Below are 24411 nucleotides of genomic sequence, written 5' to 3'. Positions count from 1 at the left end.
GGTTTTATGAACAATTAAAAGGAAAAAAAAAAAGTGAGGAGGCTAGAGTTTACGGATGGAAATATACATGAAATCTCAATATATAACATCAATGTTAAAACAGTAAACATGCAAAAATTTTCAATGTTTATATACTTCCCAATTTTTTAAGCATACAAGAAGTCACCAACCAGGCACTAAATTTTGATCAAAAGTCTTCTCTTTTTTGTTTTTATTTTTTGGTGGATTTCGTATTAGAAGAAAAAAGAAAAGCTTCAACCTTCAAATGTTGAGGAAAGGAAAACAAGCATAGGCTGCCTGTGTGCCAATGAGAAATTGTAATGAAATAGGAAGTGGAGAGAGTGTCTTGCTTAGCAAAATTCTAAACCACATGAAAGGCTTGTAGCAATACTAGCTGCAAGGCTTACGAAGTAATGGTAAGACAGCTTCTCTTATTCATATTACCAGCTTGCACATCTTATAGGCGTGGTTGCAAAGAGTAAGTAGCCTAATATTCAAATGTAATACTTTGTAGAATTTACAACTCATGTTATGGCTGCTGGATGAAAATACCGCTGATGAGAGCTGCTGGAAGGAACGATGAAGTAGCTCCTGAGCTAGCTGCTCAGGAGTTCTTTGCAAGCTCAGCGAGGGAGTTCTTGGTTTATAGTTAGCTTTCATGCTCTTATTTTTTTAAGAAAGAATATGAAAATGCTTCTTCAGTTTCAGTAGTCTGGCACAATAGTGGAGTATTTAATCTTTTTAATGGTCTCCTTGCCAGTAACGTTTTATTTAAAAACAAACAAACAAAAAATCTCTTACAAAGAAAGTCAACATTTGAAATGAAAAGTTCATATTTCTTATTTTCTTTACACTATGGTAAAATTAAGATAAAGTATATTTAAACTTTCCTGTTGGACAGCGTGTGTTTGTACACAAGACACAAATCAACTCACTGTGCAACAGATGAATCCTGGTTAATGTTACCGCAATAACTTTTAAAATGTGTTAATATAAAGTAGTGCTACTTGATTCATCCTGAGATGGAGAAAGATGAAGTGTTTGCTTCAGTATATGCACATAGACTTACCAGAGCTCGGATTATTCACAAAAGCTTTAAAACACTGTGGCGTGCTCACCGTGTATTTTTTAATATAGAAATTGTCTTGTAAATCTAATGTTTAAAGCCCATCACAGATAAGTGCATTTTTAAGCAAGAAAACCCCCATAATTTGGAACATGAGTGATTCTGAATAGTCTGTGTATCTTCAGTAGTTCATAACTTTGAAATTGTTTAGTTCGATTTGCTCAGTTATCCAGACATAAATATTACATAGAAGTTGTTAGACAAGAGGAGTCTTCACAGTTTGAATCATATTAAGTGTTTTCTTTAGTTTTCTTGTTCTTTAGGATAGCTTGATAATACTGGTGTATCCAGTCCTTGAACTGGAAGGAGGAAGTGTGACATGTCCTTTCTCCATGAAACAGGAGAAACTAGGGGTGAGGCTTGGCTTTGTTGCAGCAGACGGTAGGAAGAAAATAGACCTGCTAAACACGTTTCCAGGCTTCATTTTGAATGAATGGGAGGCAAGTAATTAAGCTGACTTGAGGAAAATTCTCTAGCGTGGGTTAATTAATTTACTCATCTGTAGTAGTGTTCCGATGCGAAGAATGCTACGCAGGTCCTTATTGGTTTTAGAGTAGATTTCCTGTTTGAGTGTAATGTTTCCAAGACTTTGGGGGTTTATCTTTCCCAGTATAACACTTTCCCTCTAATCATGAGAACCAATAGCTTTCTACCATTAATTGCTGGTAGCAGCTTGGTTCTAACAGGGCAAGGATTATAATTATTAGCTGTGGTTGAAAATGCTTACTCTTCTCACCCTGGGGATCCAAGGTGTTGCTAGCAATTAGATGCAGTTAGCTGTTCCCTTCCTCATGTAAACGCTTGCAACCAGAAATTACTACTACTACTTGTTTCTGTGCCTGGGAGGAGCTACACTCTTTGAGTATTGCCTTGTAATAATTTGATTTTGTTGTTTTTTTCCTCTTAAACTACAATATAAAATGTTACCTTATTTTTCATTTTTAAGCAAGGGTGACATTTTATTGACCTTTTGCAACTTTTCTGGAATATGTAACCATCTTGAGAGCTGCAAAATTAGTTTGAGAAATATGTGCTTAGAGATTAAGTATTCAAATGCTACTGCCACCTTCCTAAGGAAAGAAAGAAAAAGAGCTGAAATTTGTATGGTTGAACAGATTTGTTTGTATTTTACTTTATAGAAGGAGTTTATGAAAGCAAAAGTACAGTTTCTTTTGTAACTTTCCAAAAGAGTTGTCCCCATGCCAATAAATTGGGCTTGTTTGTGTAGATGGTTATGCTTGTTTTTCATGTAGATGTATCAGTTCAGAAATGATCGGTGCATATTGATTTCTAAGGTGCGGTGCTCTGTTTCTGCTTTATTAATTGCCCTATGCAGGAGGCAGGGATGTAGAATACTTGGTATTCTTTTCTGAACTGCCCAGTCTCTTGTTCTTTCATTTCTATAGAATCTCTTCTTTTGGCAGACAGATTGCTTTGTACTCTTATGTAAGTTCAGATTGGGTTTCTTGTTCAGATGCAATTCTTCTTATTGAAAATCATTATAATTTAGAATGATTTCAGTGAAAACAGTTTTTCTCCCAATGTTGATGTTGTATTGTCCATCTTTTAATGTCTTTCTGTTTTAACAATGGAGCCCTGGCCTTGTAATCTTCTGAAAATGTTTTGTAATGGATAATGAAAGCAATCTTCAATTTCGTCTCATCCAGTCATCTTTGACTTTTTAGGTTATTTTTTTCCAGTAAGGCTGTGAGTTCACATTTGCTTAACATTGCTTTATGGCATAGAATTAACTGTTGTTTTTCTCTCTCAGCCTCCTAACATATTCCCTCGAAGCCTAAAATAGTTTCATTCTGTTGCCAGGAATCTGAATTCCATTGAAAAGGAAATAATCTCTTTCCATGTTGGCTCAGTTCCTCTTTTGTTTTGGTTCTCCTTTTCCAAACATTTGTAGATCACCTTTTATTACTAAGAAGTCAAAAACCTATTGTGAATAGGAATGTGATGGAGCACCGGATTGTGGTCCTGAAGTCTCGGTCAGGCGATGCCTTGCACTTGAGGGAACATTGCGAGAGAGATGGGGAAGCCATGATGGAAATGTCGGGAGATTTCCTTCATGACACTATTATTTCCAAAGCCACACTAAGAAAATAACATGCTACGCTCAAACCTCCCTCTAAAGTTCAATATTATTTGTATGTCTAGTTTCTCAGACCTTAAAACTTTTACCGTTCAAGATATTACTAGTCTTCTTTTAATTACTAAGATGGCAAGTTGCTCGACGGTAGAGTGATCCTCCCCATAAACAACCTATATTTAGCTCTACTGTGACCAGTTTATATTGGAATTACGAGAGGGCGTTGTACCTACCCATCACAACTTACCAAATTTCTTATTGTAACTGGAATTCAATCATTTTAATTGTTATGGAAGTTGATTAACTTGATCTTTATTCAGTTTATTGCCTTTGTAGCTCATGGTCAGTGCTGGACTTCTTTTATGGGCAAATGAGCTACTAGTGACTGGTCCCAGCATTAATTATTTCCAAAGCCTTCAGCCTAGAAGACTTCAGGGAATTGGGCCAGTAGATTGGTTTTGGCTTTTCATCCATTTCATGCCGGTCTTGTCCTGTATTTTATATAGGTTGCTCTGAAAGTAATGCTTCTTATTTGTCTCCATGAAAACTGCAACAGATACAAAGAACACAATAACCGTATCTGATAGAGCAAATTCTCAGCTACAAAACACTGTCTTTCAGTGTAGTCACCATCACTAGATGTATGTTTTTCCCAGTCATGAATCAAGAGTCTGCATGGTGCACTTTTTATTTTTATTTTTATTTTTACTTTTTTTTTTTTAATTCTTAAAAAAAAATAAATCTGCATGGACATCTGGAATGGGGCTTGTCTTTTGTCATCATCACTGCTAAAATGCACCACTCCTCACTTCACTGTGCTCACATCTCCTGTTTGGTATCCATAAATGTTGAACAAGCATCAGTGAATGTCAATGGGTGCCATTTTTTTCCACATGGAAGAGTTCAGTGACATACCTTTGCTTCGTATGCTCTTCTGCATTCTATGCTGCTTTGTCAGACTGCTTCTCTGCTGCCATCTGTTGCACAGTAACAAAATGTAATGGAGCGTTGGTGGGAATGCATTACTGCCATGCTAACATCAGCCTCTGATGTTGTGGGCCAGTGTGATAACAAAAGAGACATTACTTTCAGAGTAGTCCTTGTACAATTTGTATGTGAGTGAGGAATCTTTTCCAATTAGAATGTCATCTTGTTTCCCGAAAGACTGTTTTTAAAATGATTATCAAGGTACTTCTTGCTAAGATTTCTAAGTTGCCAGATGAAGTAGATACCTGAATAAAGAGGTAAGTTAAGCTTTGATTGATGAAAAGATATATCTAGATTGTGATAGTTGCACTTTCACATCAAAAAGTAAAACAAGCCAGCCCCTGCAATTCAGTATGATTTTTTCTCTAATACATATATTTAGGCTAAGATTTTGTTTCTGTATGCATTCTGAAATATTTCTTCTGGTTGTATTTACTATTGAAGAAGGTACACATTGGTTTGAAGAAGCCTAGAGAAACTTGGAGAACTTATCTACTTCACTTGCTTGAAAGTCTTTAAGAGATTTTTTTTTCTAGTGTGTTTTGAATATAATGTTAATCTCATGCTTTTTTAGGTAGTTTCATGTGTAGAGATCATTATAAATATGATACAAATTTAAGTCCTGCTGAGGCATAACTATCTCCTGCATCTTCATAAGTCATGTTTTGTTTTCTCAAGTTCAAGTCAGTTTCCTATGCATTTGTTGTGGTAGTTCTCATTTGTCAGAAGAGAGGCCATAGCTGAAGTTACTTCTTTGAACATGGACTCGAGCATAAATGTTTTTATCATTGAGCTCTTGTGTCATTAGTTGTACCTGTTTTTGTTGGTTTTATTTTTTATTCTTCTTGAAATCTTCAGGAGACAAGTCTTGGCAAATTTAAACTTAAAAAAGAAGCGTGTAAAAGTCAGTGATAACTTGTTTTTTGTTTAGAAAGAAATCTCAAAGGAAGAATTGGAGTTCTGTATTATGATGTTGTTGAAGGTATCTGGAAATACAGATTATTTTTTAAAACATCTTACTTTACTGAATTTCTAAATATGTATATATATGTATACATATATATACACACTCATATTTCAGTTGGCTGACGCTTGGTAGAAAGATTTGCATATGAGTAGTTAATCCCTGAAGTGGTATGGCTTATTCTCTTCATTTTTTAAAATGCTTATTGCAACTAAATAGTAAGGATTGAAAGGAAACAGTCTCAGAAAAATTACAAATTTTACTTGCAAATTGTTTCCTATTCCACCAATCCAGAAATTGTATCACAGTGAAGTAGTGTAGCTTTAGATGAGGGTTGTCAGGAGTGGCCTGGTTTCTCTCCTTCTTTTTCGTAGCCCAGGAAGTATCGACTGGGGATGCTGGATGAGAGGATAGTTCCGGTGGGATCAAAAGCAAGAAAATCAAAGAACCCTATTGGCTGTCTGACTGACAGGTGTAAAACAGGAGTACCCATCAATATGGTTTGGTGGAACAGAGTCACAGAAAACAATTTACAGGTATTTATTTATTTATTTATTTTTAACTGTTCACTTTTTCTGTATTTTGGATGCTTTATTTTAAATTCTAGAAACTGTTCGAAACAGTTAATCTGAATAAGAGTTGGAACTGGATAAAATGCTTTCCAAACAGGCATACTGACCCCCTTCAGGGAGAGTGACTCAGATTTTATTTTATCTTCCCCTTCCTGTGTGTTGTGTACTTGCTTGATTGTTATAATCTATGGAGGAGAAGCAAAAATAATTATTAAATGTGTTTTAAAAGCAGACAAATGCAACCACTACTTTCTGTTTCAGGCAAGTTCTTACTGTGAAAATTAGCTACCTTTGTTAAAACGATTGACAGAATGCAACAAAAATCCTTTAGTGCAGAAAGTAACGATCATGATCAGAAAGTGTAAATATCTGTGGTTGAAATTAAAGTTTTGTGTTGAAAACTCTAGTTTTACATTCTTTAGTCTCCTCAGGAGCTGGACTTGAGTGTATCTTATTTGGAAGCAGCAGGTTGAGATGATAATGAAGAATGAATCTTTTCTGGGAAGAATTTTCTCATTGTTCCTAGAGACAGGGTTTAGATGAAAGTTATTGTATTTGTCATAATTACGACACTGCTACTACTACTATTTTGCACTGAAGTGGTGCTTCAGAGATGGTTACTCCAGTCTTTGTGTAAATTAGTTTTCTTTTTTGTGTTTTTAAGTATTTCCAATAGGTAAATCAGCAGCAGACTTACTGATAACTAGAGTTGGTGGCCTCTGAAACTTCTTTCAGTTCACTAAATCTTTGTCATATTAGGGTTCATGTGAAGCTCACACTGGAGCCCTGTAATGCCAGTACTAGTTTTGCATTAATCAGTGGTTGGATACTTTTTTAACTACTGAGATTGCATGCAGCAAACTGCTAATCAATCCCTAACTGATTCTACTTCATACAGTCACTTGGCCATAAGTCTTGTCTTGGCCTTTTGTTGTTGGTGAAGCAGCAGAGCCACTAGCAGAAAGTAATGAAGCATTGGTAGAAGGACCAAGTAAGGCTGAAGAGGAATGGTTGGAGCCAGTGAAGAAGCACAGTTTTTTTCTTCATTAAAGATGAAAAGCACTTTTTCTTAAGTGAAAGAAGACTGACAGATTGATTTACCTGTGTTTATCTAAAGGACTGTCAGCTTTGATTAGGAGAGGTGCTAGAATAGGTTGACTGGAGAGGCTGTGGATGCTCCATTCCTAAATGCATTCAAGGCCAGGTTGAATGGGGCCCTGGACAGCCTGAGCTAGCGGGTGGCAACCCTGCTCATGGCAAGGGGGTTGGACATAGATGATCTTTAAGATCCCTCCAACTTAAGCCATTCTGTATTTCTGTGTGTGTGATTTGCCCTGAGAGGACTGAAAGAAAATTGTTTTTCAAATTTCAATTAGATGTTGAAAGAATAGAAAAAGCCCCATTTGTACTCATGTTCTCCACTGTTTTCTCTTGAAGTTTCTGTGTTGTGTCAAGGTTAGTAATTGATCTTTTCTGTTCAGCAATAAAGTGGAACATCTTAGCATTATCTGGTGGTTGAAGAGCCTGTGAGATTTGGAGCTTTTGGCCAGAAATAGTTGTATTAACAGTGTTTATGTCCTCCAAAGCTATTCTGAAATTGTAGCAGACGAAAGCCCAAGGTCACCATGTTTTCTTTGGTTGGTGGCATTGCTGCAGTTTCGTACTTTAGTATTCAGTCCCAATGACATAAATAACTGTAATACAGAATCTTATATTATAGGTTTATGGAGCAATTATATAGTTTACTGTGGAGATCTGGGGCTTTAAATAGCATGTTTGTGCACATCCATTGGAAATAAAAAGGGATGTTTCAACTTAAGGAAATAAGGAAGAGATTGCATAGTAGTAATAGAGTTTGGCAAGAGTGAATGGAAAAAGGTGTGGAAAACAGGCTGTAGATGAGATTATGAGGATATGTAAAGCTTTATGTGGACGAATAACTAAGTTTTACTTGGACATTGTTGTTCTGATCATTGTAAGTCTTTGTTTTCACATGAACGTTAGCCGAATCGTTACTAAATCAAAGCTCAAGAATGTTAAAAGTTTTAAATGTTAATTGTAAAAGAGTAAAAAAAAAAAAATAGCTGTGATTATTGGAAAAAAACTTTGTTTGTGAAACTACCTTAAGAAAAAAATAGGCACCGCCAAAAGAAAACCAATCTCCAAAAACCAAACCACGGTAGTTTCATATTGAGATTTCAGATTGCCCTGAAGTAGAAAAACAGTCATGCAGAATCTACATCTAGCATTGGTCTCTCCAGTATTTTGAAAAAAAAAAAAAAAGCTGTTCAGAGGATTTTGTGGGTGTGAATATTGATTATAGCAACTAAATCTGGGCTGACAGTGAGTGCTAAGCAATCGTAAGTAGAAAAGTTAAAATGTAGTAATGCAACTGTTTGAGGCAGATTTTTTCTTCATTAAAGATGAGAAAGCACGTCAAAAACTGAAAACACGTCAAAACTGAATGTCTACTCTCGTAAATGTGTGATTTAAAATGTAGGAAGGCACTATTTCATGGTGCAATGTTAAGTGATGTTTTTAAAGACAAGGTGTAGGGATACTTGTCTGCAAAATGAGTGGTTTTACCAAACAAGGTAGTTCTCAAGGTACACTGTAAAACAATATAGTTGTTTCTCAGGCATACTTATGAATTTTTAATACAGATCTTTTAATTATTATTATTTAATTTTTTTACTTTAATCACATAAACATAACACAGTATTTAAAAGTGGTGTTCAGACAGAATGCTGTTCCTGGTTCTGCATTTAAAAATTAATAAGGCAAAAAGCAAAATCATTCCTTAGTGGTCTGTCCTGCCCTGTGTTAGGAAACCAATGTAATGCCATAAGATGTATATTGTATTACCAATGTATATATAAAATAGCAGGAATGGATGCAACTGCTGTTATACAGATCATTTGTTAAGCATCATGAACAGCTGATTTTGTTTTCTTGCTTCTTGAGTTGCATACAGTTTTATAAATAATTTTAAAAGTATTTTGCATCAAAAGCACCAACTTCTAAAAGTTTATAGTTTTAATACTCTTAAAAATACTGCTTAGTATTTTAACTAAAGGAATGTGTAGCGAACATGTTTTGTCTCAGCAAAATTGTTTGGCTTTATTGAAACTGTCTTTAACTTTTGAAGAGTGGAACTGAAATCTAGCTAGTAATGCTGGGGAAATGATTTTTTAGATTTAACCATGTGGGTAATGTGATGGTGTGTCACAGTATTTGAAATAAGGAAGCATGTTGCACAAATTCAATAGTGAGAGGGAAGGAGATTTGTGTTCAAGTCCTTAGTAACCTCCAACATCTGATGGGCTGCTCTGACATTCCAGAATGTGTCCTTTTCTGATGTCACGGGCATCAGGGAATCCTTTTGGAGAGAGGATTGCTGCGATGCTCTCTGCGTAGACTGAAGCTACTTCTATTGCACATCTGCCCATTCAAAAACCAACATAAAAAAAAACCCTCTTGCATGTTTTTGAATTAAGAAGACATTCTGAGATCTATGCCACATAGTAGGCTGGCAGAGAACTGCCCTGCTCATAGCTTGGGTACAGTTCAGTGGTGGTTTTCTGTAACCATTACAGGATTATGCAATTCTGGATGTCAGAACAGATCAACATGAATTGGGAGGTGAAGGACAACGTAAAAAGAGGAAAAAAAGGCTTGTTTCCAGTTTTTAGCACGGTAAGTACATTAGCACATTCTTCTGAAATGAAATTTGCCTACATTTTGCTTCAGGTAGCTGGCTTTTATAGTGCAACTAGAAATAACTGAGTGATGCTACAGCTACAGAAATGGGCTCAGCTGGTGGGCACTGAACTGGAAATGAGGGAAGGGAGCAGTCCGCTACTTCTGTAGGCTCCCTGCACAACCTTTAAAAAGTCTTGGTTTCAGATCCCTCCTGTTTTACAGGGTGTCTTTATCCTTCATGGCACTTTGGGGATTAATTTATGAATGAATGCATTGGATCCTTAGGAACTCATTGTAGAGGAGTGCAGAGAAAAATTATATGTATTGGAATTGATAATCAATGAAACGGGAATTGTCATCTTCCTAGAATGCAGAAATCTGTTGATCTGTAAAACTCCAAAACAGACAGTGAAGTTGCAGTGCTGCTGTGTGGTTCTGCCAGCTTTGGTGAGAAGCTGAGATCCTTCATTCTCTACCCTTTTCTTTCAGTGTATGCTTTCCTTTCATCTTCAGTCTCCTTTAAAGATTCTTGAATTGTTTTCCTTTAGTAACCACAGAAGATCTTTGTTTCCATTCCCCCACTAGCATTTATATATATATATAAGTGCTTCAAACATGAATGTGAAATGAAATGAAAATGAACAATTTTTTTGTGTGTGCCTCTCTGCAGGACGTGTGCACCTGAAGCTGGAAGGTGCAGTCTTTAACTTGCTGCATAATGCACAGTCTTAGCTGATTCTCATTTTTATTTTTCTTTTATTTTTGACATCAACTTAATATGTAATTCATTGCATGTCCTCTGAGTCCTCTGTGCATCTACTGTCCTTGAATTACCCACAATATTTAAGTCTTCAGTACCTATTTTCTCTATCACAAGGTCCTGGTTTTCTCCGACTTAAAACTTTAAGCCAAGTCTAGCATGAAGAAATTTGTTTTTATTTCTTTGTCTTAACGTAACTAAGTGAAATCTGTCACAAAACTGAGCATGTTTGGAATTTAAGCATAATGCCGAATGATGAAAATATTTTTTCACTAATTATGTATAAATTAGCTTATTCATCTTTTAGACTGATATTTTCAAGTCTACTGCAGATTGAAATATAAAACTAACATTAGAATTTATCCCACTCTGACACTACAAAGCTTATTCCTCAGGACCAGGAATGTCACTTACAGGTTTGGTGGCCATTAAGATCACGACTTCCTGGTTTTTGCATGTTTCTGTGCTCATTGGTGCAAAATGTTGTCTATGGTGTTTGAAAAGTAATGAAAAAATGGATTAGTCAGCTTGGTTATATTCCATCCTCTAACTGCTGTAGATGTATTTGGGATATGTTTTATTTTGTTGGAAGCAAAGTTGTGGTTTAGGTCATATGAAAACTTGTGTGCTTTTAGAAATTTTCTTTAAGAGCTTCAACTACAAATAAATACGGCGTGCATCTAAACATGGCCTAGGGCATAAGCTTCAAATTTTGATAAAGCACTACTATTTTTGACCACAAATTATTAAAATTTTATTGTACTACTTGGAATATTTTGTTTTGAATGATGGCTCTGAAACATTGATTTTTTTTTTTTTCTGTATTTAGAAAACAGTTTGAATGTGGAAAAATTTTACAATTTTTTACAATTAATTAATATTTAAACAATTTATTAAATAGTGAAAAAAGTTTTGGGTTGCAACTTCATGTTTGTAACTTCACAGGGAAGTAAGTAGGCTTTTGTACTGAAGAATTTAAGCTGTACAAACCAAAGCTGTTTTCAGTGAGAACATTTAGATAAGTAGTTATGTAGAAATAAGTCAATTTTATCCAGCAATGTTTCTGATGCTGAACTGTGACACTAAATAATGCAACCCAAATTGAATTTCCATTGGATTTCTAAACCACAGCAATAGTGGGTCCAGGCCTGGGGTCCCTAGCATAGGAATGATGTGGAGCTGTTGGAGTGCATCCTGAGGAGAGTCACAAAGATGATCTGCTCCCTTACAAACAAAGGCTGAGTGAGCTGGGCTAGTTCAGTTTGGAGAAGGCTTTGGGGAGAACTCACTGCAACCTTCCAGTACTTAAAGGGAACTTGTGAAAAAAGATACTTTTTACATGGCTTGATAATGACAGGACAGGGGGGAATGGCTTTAACCTAAAAGATGGAAGATTAGGTTAGATGTTAGGAGAAAATATTTCCCTCAGATGTGGGAAAAATGATGAGGCACTGGCATGGGATGCCCAGAGAAGCTGTGGATGTCCCATTCATGGAGGTGTTCAAGGCCAGATTGGATAGGACCCTGGACAGCCTGGTGGCAGCCAGTCCATGGCAGGGGGTTGGGGCTGGGTGGGTTATGAGGTCTCTTCCAACTCAAACCTTTCTACAACCTGCCACTTCAAGTACAGTTCTCAAGTCCTTCTACCGTGAAATAATGAAGAATATGTAGGTGACTGTTTTACAGAACAAAACTGAAAGTGTGTGAGCACTTACTGAATGCATTTAGAAGTTCTATTCTATAGGCATCAATTGAATTGATTTAGTTAAGGTAGTGACAGTTTAGCCAGAGTGGTGTGCTTGGTATCTTGGAAACTCTATCAGTTGCCCTATTAAAGACTGAGAGTGTCTTCCAGAGGGTGTCCTTCCTTCTCCACTTACATGTTCTGAATTGTTTATCATCTCCTGCACCTGCTGTTTAGTCGACGGGTTTTTTTATATGCGGTAGATCTGTGGATGTTTCAGGTCTAGTTTTAACAGTGAAAATCTCAAGTTTCATATAATTGTTTGAATTACCATGTTTTTGCTAAGATACTACAAATTCTGTCCCTCGCTGCTGCAGTTGCTTTGTTTGATGAATTTTCAGTGTGTCACTATGTGGACAAAGTATGCTCAACTCTGCCACTTATGTCATTTTTTTTGGTTTCAGTGTAGAATTGGCTCAACTGTTGCAGAGCAGATCTCTTTTATTTTTTTATTTTTTCCCTAAAGAAAAGTAATTCTCTTAGTTATCTTTGTGTACAGGATATTACCTTTTGGTTTCAGACATATTAGTTACTTGATTTCAGTTTGGGTCTGTACAAATCAAAGTACATTTTTTTTCTTTGGCTTCATTTGTCTATACCTTTGCAAGCTTTTCTTAATTTTTTTTTTTTTTTTCTTTAAGGCTTCTATGAACTTTTTATCAGTTAATTCCTAAGTGTTTTAATTCACTAGTCTGCATAATTGGTTATGGCTGTTCTTTAACATGCAGACAGGTGCCTATTTAGAATGACTGTTATGTGACATAATGAGGTGGCCAATGGTTGTGTGAAACAAGGTGAAACGTTCTTACTATTTGCTTTTAAACCTGAGCATCCCCTTCAGTTTTACAGCTTTTAGAATCCTCTACTTTTCTGATTGAAATACATTAGTGTTACATTTGACTGTCCTTTGAAATGAAGATGTTAAAAAAAAAAACAAAAAACACAAAAAATATTTTCAGATATTTTCCTACACTGTCTAAATTAGTGTTTTGTAATCCCACTCTTCTAATTTGTCTCTAACTTAAGTTCTGACACTTAATTCATATTGGTGAAAATGGAATTTAAACTTTTGAGTTATTTGGTTATTTTAAATCTGCTTAAAACCCCAATGATCCTATATGATTTGCTTTAGAAAACCACTATGGATTATTAGCAAAATCTTTGTCTACTTAAAAGGATTAGTCTTCTATTTTACCTTATTTTGTTGTGGCATTTTTGAGAGGAATGCTAAAGTGACTTCGTAAACAGAATCTTGGCATTTAATGTTTAATTACAAAGTAATTTTCATGTAGTATTTTATTTCTTCTATTATATTTTCTTCCATTAATGTCTAGCATAACTTGCTGTTCAATACGAAGCTTTTTGTCTTTTCAGCTGTAATTTGGATATTTTCTCCTGAAGTCCTCATGCCTCCTTCCCTGCCCGGCCCCCTCTCTCCAACCCCCCCTATTTTTTTATGTAGTAGTAAATAGCAAATGGTTGACAGTTACTTTCTTACTATTTGTTTCTGCTGTACCAAATTTAAACTCATTATTAAAGGTGCCGCATAAGTGAAATACGTCATTAAAACCGAAGTTCTTTTTACAGAAAAGGAACGTGGTGGGTTCTTCTATTGCTTTAGGTTTCAATGGCTGCTTATTTCTCAGTGGATTTTCTAAAGTCACTTAAGGATAGGCTGCAGTAGTGGTGAGGCCTTCTCACTGTCAAATCAGTTCTCCAGCATTATAGTATAATGCTAATGGAAGGCCTTTTAGCACAGTGGTTGTGTTAAATCAGCTCTTCATATGGAAATCGTGCTAACTCTACTTCACATGTAGTGTAGAAAAACATTTATAACTGTTCATGCAGAGCAGCTTCCTGTGTCTTCAGTTCTTGTCAGCAATTTGTAGATAGCTTAAATATCCTCTGCCTTCAGTAGGTTCCTTGGAAAGTGTTTTCTACCAAGTAGGCATTGTCTTGTCTCTTCTTTTTTAAAATAAACAATTTACATTTGTTTTCATACAGACACCAAACCCCACTGCAAATGAATTTATTCCTAAAGGAGGATCAACCTCCAGGCTGAGTAACGTATCCCAGTCAAGTATGTCTGCCTTCTCTCAAGCCTTGTTTTCTCATCCCTCCATGGGAAGTCCTGCTGCTGCTGGGCTAGCACCAGGTAAGTTGAGAGTAATGATTTACAGTATAGTTTAAACTTTTAATTATGCCAAACATGTTCTTGTTTATTGTGTGCAAGTCTGGCCGCCTTCTACTTTAGCTCTTAATTTTGAGCAAGACAGGTAGAAGTGAAAGGAACTTGATATTAATCTAGTAGAATGAAACTGAAGAAGCTGACAGGACTATAGGAAATGTTTCAAACTAAAGGAGGGGAGATTTAGACTGGATATAAGGAAAAGAAGTTTTCTACAGAGGGCGGTGAGGCACTGACACTGGTTGCCCAGAGTGCTGGTGGATGCCCCATCCCTGAAGACATTCAAAGTCAAGCTGAACAGGGTTCTGAGCAACCTGATGGAGCTGTAGGCATCCCTGTTTATTGCAGGGATGTTGGACTAGATGACCTTTAAGGGTCCCAACTTGAATGATTCTATGATTCTATGAAAATCAGACTGCAGGCTGTGAAATTCATTCAGGCACAGCAGCACTGAGATTACCTCAGACTAATTTACTCTTCTCTTAGAGATGCTGAATTATAGCACCATCTGCTCTGTGCTGTCCATGATAGAGCAGTACCTGGTGTAGCTTTAAACTAGCTCTGGTCTAGAGACACACTGCAGTGAATATGTATACTGATTACCATCCATTGGTCTGCCCTACTGATTTATTTTTAGAGGATGTAAACTAGACATAATTATTTTCAGTGTTACTGATATACATGTGGGCTTAAATTTTGCTCAGTAACAAAAGTAGAACATTAGCTTATACCAAAATCATTTGCCTTGCAAACTATCTGTTAACTCTTACTATGTCTGTCATATCATGTCATTTCACTTTCAGTATTGACTTCTAAATGTTCTATGCATAGAATTTTGACAGTTTTTTTAAGTTCAAATTGTTCGTGGATTTGTTAATTACTTGAGATCAGAAATTCCTAATATTTACTCTGTAGTAAAATAAAATAGTTGCAAGATGCGAAGGTGAGCAGAGCTGGATGTTACATATCTCAGATTCTCTAGCAAAATTCTTTATGTTCTAAAACCTGTGGCAAGGAACAAGAAGCATTAGGTAACTTCCAAAATTCAAAGGGCAAATACTGTAATTTTTTTCTTTATTAAAAGCTAGTACTGACAGTTGCCCTCCGTTCAATGGAACTTCGGGCTTTCCAGATAATAGGGAATAAAAATCAGTGTCAATATCAAATAAGTCAGCATTTAATTAGTGCTGTGGTGCAACAATTGAAACAGGCTGGGAAGGTGATTGATGCTTCTGCTGACTGAATGAACATAATGCAGTACTGTGTCTGATTTCATCCTGTATTGTGCTGCGCAGTCTTATTGGAAAATGTTGTGTTTATATGCCTCTCAGCCTTGTCACCTGGATTGAAAAGTATATAAAGGATTTAATAGAATACAGTAAAATGGTCCACTTTTGGAAAGTGTCCAGTGGGATCTCAGAGGGATCCTTCACAGTCCAATTTCTTTACTATCTGTAAGTAATACTTGAAAGGATAAGTAATGCTGTTGATGAAAGAAGTTCTTAGAATAGTTTGAGGTTCTTGAAATGCACATGCCAATGTGAAAAATGATCTAGGCTAAAATACTGATGTTTGTTCAGGAGTAGAGGGCTGGGGGAATCCTTGTATAAAGCTAACTTCAGGAAACATTGGCTTCTTTTCTTGTTACTTCTGAATAGTTACCAAGAATATGAGTTTAAAGCAGGGGTATGAGTGGGGTGCTTTGAATTTCTGTAGAAACTTCTTTCTCTACACTGAGTGCAGAATGTTCTGAACTTAAGTATCCAGTGTAAATAGTACCCACAGATATAATTTTTTTATTTAAGAGGTTTAGCTCTCAATAATATATACCCTCCAGAAATAAATAAAACAAATTTCTGCTACCTTCAGGTGAGATAGGAGGTGATCTTTCTAGAGGATTAGGTTCTTAAATAAGAAAATGGTATTTATGTATGGGGAAGTGTCACTATCTAGGTCATAGTAGATAACAAAATAAAGAATTAAAGATGTTTGAAAATTATCATTAAAGCGTTTGTTTTTGGTTTAGTTTGATTTTGCTTACCAGTGTTAAGAGTTTGCAAGAGCTCTCCTTTAAATAAAGAGAATTCTCCTTCCAGTTAAATGGTGTGTATCCTCCAGTAGAACATAACTTTTGTGAAACACGCAAGACTTCAGATTTTGCATGAAATTCTTCCTGTATTCTGTAAGGAATTAATATTTTTTCTTAAATAAGGAAATGTAGTAGAAATAACTGTTTTAGAAGAGCCGTGGTTTAATTAATCTATTACAAAGCAGGGAACAATTCTTTGATTTCCCTCTTGAGGATAATAGAAAAAAATTAAATTCTCATCTATCTAATCTCTGAGATCTCCCTGAAGGCAGGTATAAAACAAAAACATTCTTTGGCACCTAGTGTTTCATAGGTAACTCTGTACAAGATTGAGTGGCCCTAGAATAGATTTTTTCCACTTGTCTCATTAGGTGGAAAAAATATACTGCAGAAATACTGTTGGAAGTGACAACCAGAAGCTAACCTATTGTAATAGGTAACTTGTATCAACACATGACACATCCATTAGGACACAGAGCATAAGAAGGCTATGCATTCTACATATGTAACTTCACATTTCTTATGCAAATGCTTTCAAGAATAATCTCAACAATCAGTCTTCATCTCAGTCTCCAGCTTTTAGTAGAATAGTAATTTACTCTCTATTTAAGATTCACCAGCAGAAGGAATTGAGAGCCATCTAGTAGCAGATTAAACTCAGGAGGAGCAATTTGACATGCCTGTTTTAGTGTTTGTCCTAGTAATCCTATTGGCATTTGAATTTTGATGCAGGGAACTTTAAAGTCATACAGAAAGCTTAAAAACGTTACTTCTTTTGGTCAGGATCATGGTGCAATTATGTAAAACAATTTTAATTAGAAATATAGATTATTAAATCCTCTTTTTTTTTAATTTTTATTTTTTTCTGATACACTTGTGTGATTATATACTTACATAAAATTCCACTATTGAAGACAGCTGATCTAATTCCATTGAGGTATTCTCCACACTGACCACAATTTTACCACTGTGCTCAGTACTGTCTTTTTCCTTCATTGTGAGTCAGAAGGAATATGTGTTTATCTTTTAATGTAGCTGTTTTCATTTTCTTTCCTGCAGTAATTTCCACCTGCTGCTTTCCCTGGGTGTTTAGATTGTGCTCTGCTATCTCATCCTGTTTTGTTTGGGTTAAATATTAATATAAGTAAGGTTTTAACTGGTTGAAATCCTCACGAAGCTGTTTAGATCTGCTTGAGTTTGTGCACCGTAATTATTATTCCCATAAATACTTAGCTCTGCATCAGATCCACTATAAGATTTTGAGTGTGTGTGACAAAGGGTTTTAATTGTTAATTCCTATGTACTCAGACAGCAGAATTTTATGCAGCTCTCTCAAAGGTATCTATCATCTTGGATATTTGCTGCCTCTGCCTGCTGAAACCTACTGAATAGCAGCAAATTTCTTGTAACTCACGCAGTGGTCTTCTAGTGGTATGAAAATAAAATGTAATCAAATTTGTTTCATATCTTGAACTGATTATATATATTGGCAAATGGATATGTTCTGTCTGCCTGATGACTTTCATTAAACTTTCAGGGTCCTTCCAAAATGACACTTACATGAGATCAGAAGGGCATTTGAAAGGATTCGTATAACTGATCATCTCCCTTTCACTCCATTAATGCCTGAAGACAGAAGGGGTTTATATTTGTAACTGTCCTTCAGCAGAAATACATTTTGGATGAAAAAATGTTTGTAATTGTAAGAAAACTGTGTATAATAGTTGCTCAGGAAAAACCTTTCAGTAGAAGTTTGAATAATGTGGCTGGTACACTTCTGGCTCAAAGCAGCAAATGTACAGTCCAATCTGTAGCAACAGTCCAACATTAGCAACAGAACATTTTGGAAGTGCTCCCCTTTATATTAATTGAAACACCATGATAACTGGTATCTTCTGCTAGTAATGTTACAAGTTTTTTAAAAATGGTCTCTTCAGCAGCTCAGAAACTATTATAAATAGCTGTATTTGAGAGTTTTTTATTATAGAAATCTTGCAAGACACAACCGAGCAAGTTTTTTGTGACTAAAAAGCATGTATGTAGCGCAGGTTGCACTTTTTGTCCCTCGCTGATACGCTATGCTTAGAATCTAAACTGAAGCTTCAGTTCTGTTGCCTGTCTTCCACTCAACTTACTGTAACCAGCAATCAAGAAAAGAATTTTGAGAACGTTTTCAAATGCCTGTATGAATACCTTGCAGATCTCATTCTGAGAAGTTACCTGTCCTTACATATCAAATAGTGCTTGAGGAGACTGGATTTTTATTTGATTATGACAGGAAAATAGGTTTCCCTGAAATGATTAGTAGTAGCTTATTTCTTACTGCTTATTTGTGTGCTGTAATCATCAGAGATCTAACTCTCATTGTAGTTGTTCATGAAAGTATTTCTAGTAGGAGGAAGATGTAATTGGGTTAAATGAGTTATAGGTTGGCAAGCTTCACTGACTGTTCCTCTAACTTATGTAAACATTCATTTACCACAAAGTTATTAACATTTTCTCCATGTAGTTTAATAAACTTTCTTCTTCTAGACAAAGCATTGATTTGGCTCATCTCTCCTCTTTCTACCTGTATTTTTCCAGTTCTTAATGTGAAGGTTGTATGTTCTCAAGCCTTTTCTCTCTGAACTGAAAAACTTCTCAAGAAAATGTCTGTGCCAGTCTTGCTATTACAGTTTTACCTTTAACTCTCGTAAAGATGTAAGCATCCTTAAACTTCTCCTCTGCTCTGAATATTATTCAGTTCTGAAGTGTGTATAGTAAAGGATTTTTTCAAATTAAAGGGGGAAAAAAAAAAGCAACAACAGATATTTGATCGAGAATATCTTCTTGTTTTTCTCTAAGGAATGTCATTATCAGCGGGATCTTCTCCTCTTCATTCCCCCAAAATAACTCCTCATACATCTCCTGCTCCTCGACGAAGAAGTCATACTCCTAACCCAGCAAACTATATGGTGCCTACTAGTGCCTCTGCTTCTGTTGCTAACGCTGTCTCTCAGCCTCCATCTACTGGCCAGGTGATCCAGAAGGAAACAGTGGGTGGAACAACGTACTTCTATACTGATACAACTCCAGCACCTCTCACAGGAATGGTATGTTTGCTTTTAGTGTAAAAATACATGGAATTAACAAAGACAGAATTGATTAAGATTGATTACTTGACTAGTTATTCATACTATTCGGAAACCCTTTTTCTATGTGAAGATTTGGCCTTTTGAATGTTGAGATAGATTTCAGTGATCATGGAAAACAAAGAACTAAAGATTTTTTGTTCTGCATTTACGTTGTTAAGAATTTTGTTTTTATACAAAATCAGAGAACGTTTTATGTATGTCTCAGTGAATTCATACATAGAAAACATCAACGATTATTTGTAACTGCTTTCATGTTTGATAGGTTAAAGAAATTTTGCATTTATAGTGAAGGGAAAAGAGAGTAATAAAAATGTTAAGTATGTACTTACATGCCCCTTTGCAGTCATTGGTATTGAGTAAGGAAATTGTGATGCGCCTGACAGTGTATTTGTAACATGCATTATGCCTGAAGACTTTGTAGTTCAGTAGCTTAAACTAATAAGATGGCAAAACTCTATTTTCCTTATGCTTAAGGATTTTAAGCTGCTTAATATTTTTTTTTTTTTACTTCCAGGTATTTCCAAACTACCACATTTACCATCCAGCTGCACCTCACGTTGCTTATATGCAGCCAAAAGCAAATGCACCTTCCTTCTTCATGGCGGACGAGCTTAGACAGGTAATATGGGGAAAAAAAAAAAAAAAAAAAAAAAAAAAAGAATTGAAGTCACATATCTTGGAGAAAAGTAGGAAATTGGCAGTAGCAGAAGAGAAATAATGACTAAACAGCTGTGCCGTCAGTTTTCCCTATGGAGAATTTTAAAAACTTAGTCCCATGGTGGATAGAGTAGAGGGTTGTGATGTGGGTTTCAGCATATGTGATTACAGTCTAATCTGCACGCCATGATTGCCTGTTTGAGTACATACTCTTGCTTGTTGTGTGTTAAATATTGTCATGCACAAGTTTATATGTAGAATTCTTTTAAGCTGTAATCCTATTCAGTTTTAAGGCCTTTAACTGAAAGGAAGGATAATAGTTAATAAGCCCTTCTTGTAGGGCTTGGCTGTGACTAGTATTTGCTTCAGCCTTAATGTAGTAGGTACCTCTGTCAATGCTGGTTCTGGCTATTGTCTTTTGCAGCTCCTCCATTGAAGAGTTTAACTTTTAAGTCATTAACTTTTCAGGCTAGTGTTCAAAACTTGACCTAATTTGTTCTTCAGGAACTGATCAATAGGCACCTAATAACGATGGCCCAGGTTGATCAGGCTGATATTCCTGGTAAGTATTTTTTATAATTTATATTTTTTATAATTTATAATGGTGATTGTGTTTTTCTGTGGTCTTGTATTTATAACAGTAGTTACCAGTGGCTTGAAACAAACCACCACCACCAAAAAAAAGAAAACCATAATTTTTTTAATGAAGACTGGGTTGTGGATAACAAAAACCAAAGTATTTTGGAAATATATTTATTTCTTGTTCCTGTTTATTTTTTCAATTAATTTTATTCTGTTCTGAAACACTGTAATGGTTGGGAATATTTAAAATAGTGAAAAAAGAAAGATCTGTAAGACAATAGAGCCATATGCAAAACAGTATTGCATCATTTTCTATGTGAATACCTAATAAGTGTTAAAGGAATACCTAATAAGTGTTTTCATTTGAAAACATTAACAAACTTGTTTGTTTTAATATGAATTGGCTGGTATATCAGAGAGGTTTTGTACTAGTTGGCAGGTAAGAGAAATGTACTACTCATAATTTGATTTTTGAAGAATTTACAATCAAATCTGTTTTTAAGCAGATTGCTGTGTTCAGCAATTCTTCTTAGTTCCAGCAGCAACATTCTTCTTAGTTGTGTGCTTATTAAGAATATGATATAGTCTAAGATGTAGTTAAGGTTACTAACCCAGATAGATGACATACAAGTGTATCTCTTCTTGGGAGTGTAATCTCTTAACCTGGTTTGTAAGCCTTCAGTACCTCTGTTTTCTAAACCAGTATGTTACAACACAAGATTCAGGTTTGTTTTGTGTGAGGAAATAGGGTTCTTAAAGTGATATGAAGTCTGTATAGAAGTGGGTGCTTATCTATGAGTCTGTGCCAGAAAAAAATACCACAGACACAACAGAGGAATGTTGTTCAGAAGGATAAGTTTTTAAGACGGGTGAGAAAATAGCAGATAAAATCAACAGAAGAGTTGCTACATTCTACTTGGTGTAACTGTCTTTATGAGGACATTTATTTTAGCTTTCTGGAATCCCTCCCAGAAACCTATGTATCAGTATTAAAGCAGAAATAGTGAATTCTTACTTAACGTGCATATGAAGAAAATGATGCACAGAATTTACATGTTAGTGACATAGCAGATTTCATTTTCTCTGCTCTTGTAATAATTCCTTCAAAATATATCTAATATGTTTCCTATGCATGTACTGATCTAGCAGTTCCAGCAGAAGTGGACAGCTACCACAGTCTCTTTCCTTTAGAACCATTGCCACCACCCAATCGCATACAGAAAACAAGCAACTTTGGGTACATTACGTCATGCTATAAGGCTGTAAATAGTAAAGATGACCTGCCATATTGCCTTCGGAGGATACATGGTGAGAAAAACTGAGTAGTCTTTTTTTTATATATATGCCAGGGGTATTTTTTTGTTTAAATAAATATTTTTATATTCTATGTGTAGAGCTTGAAACAGCTTTGATAGTGGGTGTAAAGAGAGCAAGAGGTTCCCACAGACCTGTCATTCTTAAGCATGCTGGTCTTATTTTAGTGTTTGGTTACTTTTCAGTATTTTTAGAAGACAAAATACTAAAAAAAAAAAACAAAAAAACATCAAACCAACAAACCACAACCAAAGTAACCAAACTAAAACAACAACAACAACAACAAAAAAGCCCCCAATAACATTCCCCAAAAATCTTAAAGTATGTTTTTTGATCTTTTCCAGGTTTTCGTCTTGTTAACACGAAGTGCATGGTGTTGGTTGACATGTGGAAAAAAATTCAGCACTCAAATATAGTAACCTTACGTGAAGTGTTTACCACTAAAGCATTTGGAGAACATTGTGAGTTTATATCTTTTCCCTCCCCCATCCCAGTTAATGTGTTGTGACTTTTTTCTAAATATGCTGGAGTTAGTAATTGTCACATGTCTCTATTTTTAAGCTCTTGTTTTTGCATATGATTTTCATGCTGGAGGAGAGACTATGATGAGCAGACACTTCAATGACCCTAGTGCTGATGCCTATTTCACAAAAAGAAAATGGGGTAAGGAAAAGGCATTTTCATAATATACTTCTGTAAGCTATTTCTAATACTCGATCAATTAAATAGTGGATTATAAGAATCTTCTTATTTTTTTAGCTAATCAATTTCATTATCCTATAAACTGATTGGATCAGAACTTTCTGCCTTTTTTGTTTCTGAATGAAATTGCTGAATATAGGGATTTTTTTTTTTTTAAATATTTTTATTTTTGTTTTGTTTTTTTTATTTTTTCTTTGTTTTTTTTTTTTTTGAAATAACTTCTTACTTGAGCTACATTTTTTCAGTTTGTAAGTGAATTAAAATTCTTTGCCTACAGGAGAGCAAATTTACACAGGGAGGATCAAGAGCCAAGAGCTGTGGGGTTCTAATTGCAAATCTGTCACAGGGTAACATCTGATGCATCGATGTGATGCTTCTTGTTCAGGTTCTCTGCATGTACAGAGTGGTGTGTAGGTCTTTTTGTTTGTTTTCCCTGGAAAGTATTATGAAGACTAAGTAGGCAGTGATTTGAATTGTTAAGTACTAGTTGAAGACAAGGAATGGATTGGAAAAAAATTCTAACATTTTTTGACAAATTTCATGTATATATATACTTCATATATTTCATTTAATATATATATAAACAGATTTATGCTCTGAGGATTAAGGCTACATCACTAGTAAAATCTATCAGAGCATGTTATATCCAGTAGGACTCATACCTATATGGCTAAACTCTTTCCCTTCAAAACAGTATAATGTTTCTTTGTGCTTTTTAGAAGCAGTTCTTGGCCCTTATGATCCTGAAGACCGCATTCAGATGTTGTCATTCAGGATCACAGCAGGCCAAAACTGAGCATGAACCAGTATCAGAGAAAGAAGAATGCTAACAATTGAATGATATCACAGAATGACTTTAGGTAGGAAAGTAGCCTTGGAGCTTGCTTGTCCCAGCTTCCTGCTTAATACAGGGCCAACCTTGAAAGTAGATCCTGCGTAGGGGTGAACAGCAGACAGTAATAAAGCCTGTGAGCTGGACTTACTTATTTTATTGATGTAGGTACTGCCTACATGCCTTCAGGTGACCAGTGGTTAAAGAGAAACAGAAACTGAAGTTTCTTCTTTCTTGTGCCTTTTGAAATTAGAGCCTTTAATTGTGAATTCAGTCTCTTTTAAAGTGTCTCTTTGACAATGATCAGAACATAGATTGTTACTGCGTGAATGCATTCAGAGCCTTGTAAGTTCCCTTAACACTGAATAGTTCATGCTACTCAGTTGTACTGAACTGAAGAGTATAAGTAAGGTTGGAGTTCCACCACTGGTTTTGGTGATAATACTTCACGATAGAAGAACCCCTTCACTGACTTATCATATCTTATGGCTAGTTGAAGATCATAATTACAAATTCAGTGAACTTGATGTGAAACTCACTTCATACAGCAAATGTGGAATATCTGCTGCTAGGTTAATCGGGATTTTGTGCAGGACTAGTATTCTGAGTGTTGCCCACCTGTGGTTTTTGAATTTCCAGGTAAATCAGTCCTTGTATGTTTTTGCACCTCTCTATTATGTACAGAAGATTAGTGTCCGTTCTAGATAAATTAGTAGAAGGCATAATGAATATTTTTGAGACATGTCCATTTGTCACACTGGGAAAGAATAAGTTTTGTTCCTTTTTTTTGAAGCAGTCATGCCTCATTAATTAATTGAAACTCTCTGAAGGGAAGATCCAGTAAATATAATTTTCAGTGACATCCGTAAGACTCTTTAAAGCAAACAACAACAATGAAACAACCCTAAGCATTGGTCAGATTAGAGAAGGCCTCAATAAGGTTAATAACTGGGTGAAAGATAA

General features: G+C 35.5%; 1 protein-coding gene across 2 annotated transcripts in view; it reads left to right on the top strand.

Annotated features, from left to right (window-relative positions):
• PAN3 (poly(A) specific ribonuclease subunit PAN3) overlaps positions 1 to 24411 on the top strand; it is a 75501-nt gene that overhangs the window by 28496 nt on the left and 22594 nt on the right. For both annotated transcript variants that reach the window (XM_072326411.1, XM_072326410.1), the window contains 8 exons: positions 5547 to 5708; positions 13955 to 14105; positions 19072 to 19319; positions 19876 to 19980; positions 20523 to 20580; positions 21747 to 21908; positions 22259 to 22375; positions 22476 to 22577. In XM_072326411.1, coding sequence (XP_072182512.1) covers positions 5547 to 5708; positions 13955 to 14105; positions 19072 to 19319; positions 19876 to 19980; positions 20523 to 20580; positions 21747 to 21908; positions 22259 to 22375; positions 22476 to 22577 — 1105 coding nt within the window. The remainder of the gene's footprint in view (positions 1 to 5546; positions 5709 to 13954; positions 14106 to 19071; positions 19320 to 19875; positions 19981 to 20522; positions 20581 to 21746; positions 21909 to 22258; positions 22376 to 22475; positions 22578 to 24411) is intronic.

This window comes from Excalfactoria chinensis, chromosome 1, assembly GCF_039878825.1.
Source record: "Excalfactoria chinensis isolate bCotChi1 chromosome 1, bCotChi1.hap2, whole genome shotgun sequence".
NCBI classification, from domain to species: domain Eukaryota; kingdom Metazoa; phylum Chordata; class Aves; order Galliformes; family Phasianidae; genus Excalfactoria; species Excalfactoria chinensis.
This window is presented reverse-complemented; position numbering and strand designations above follow the sequence as displayed.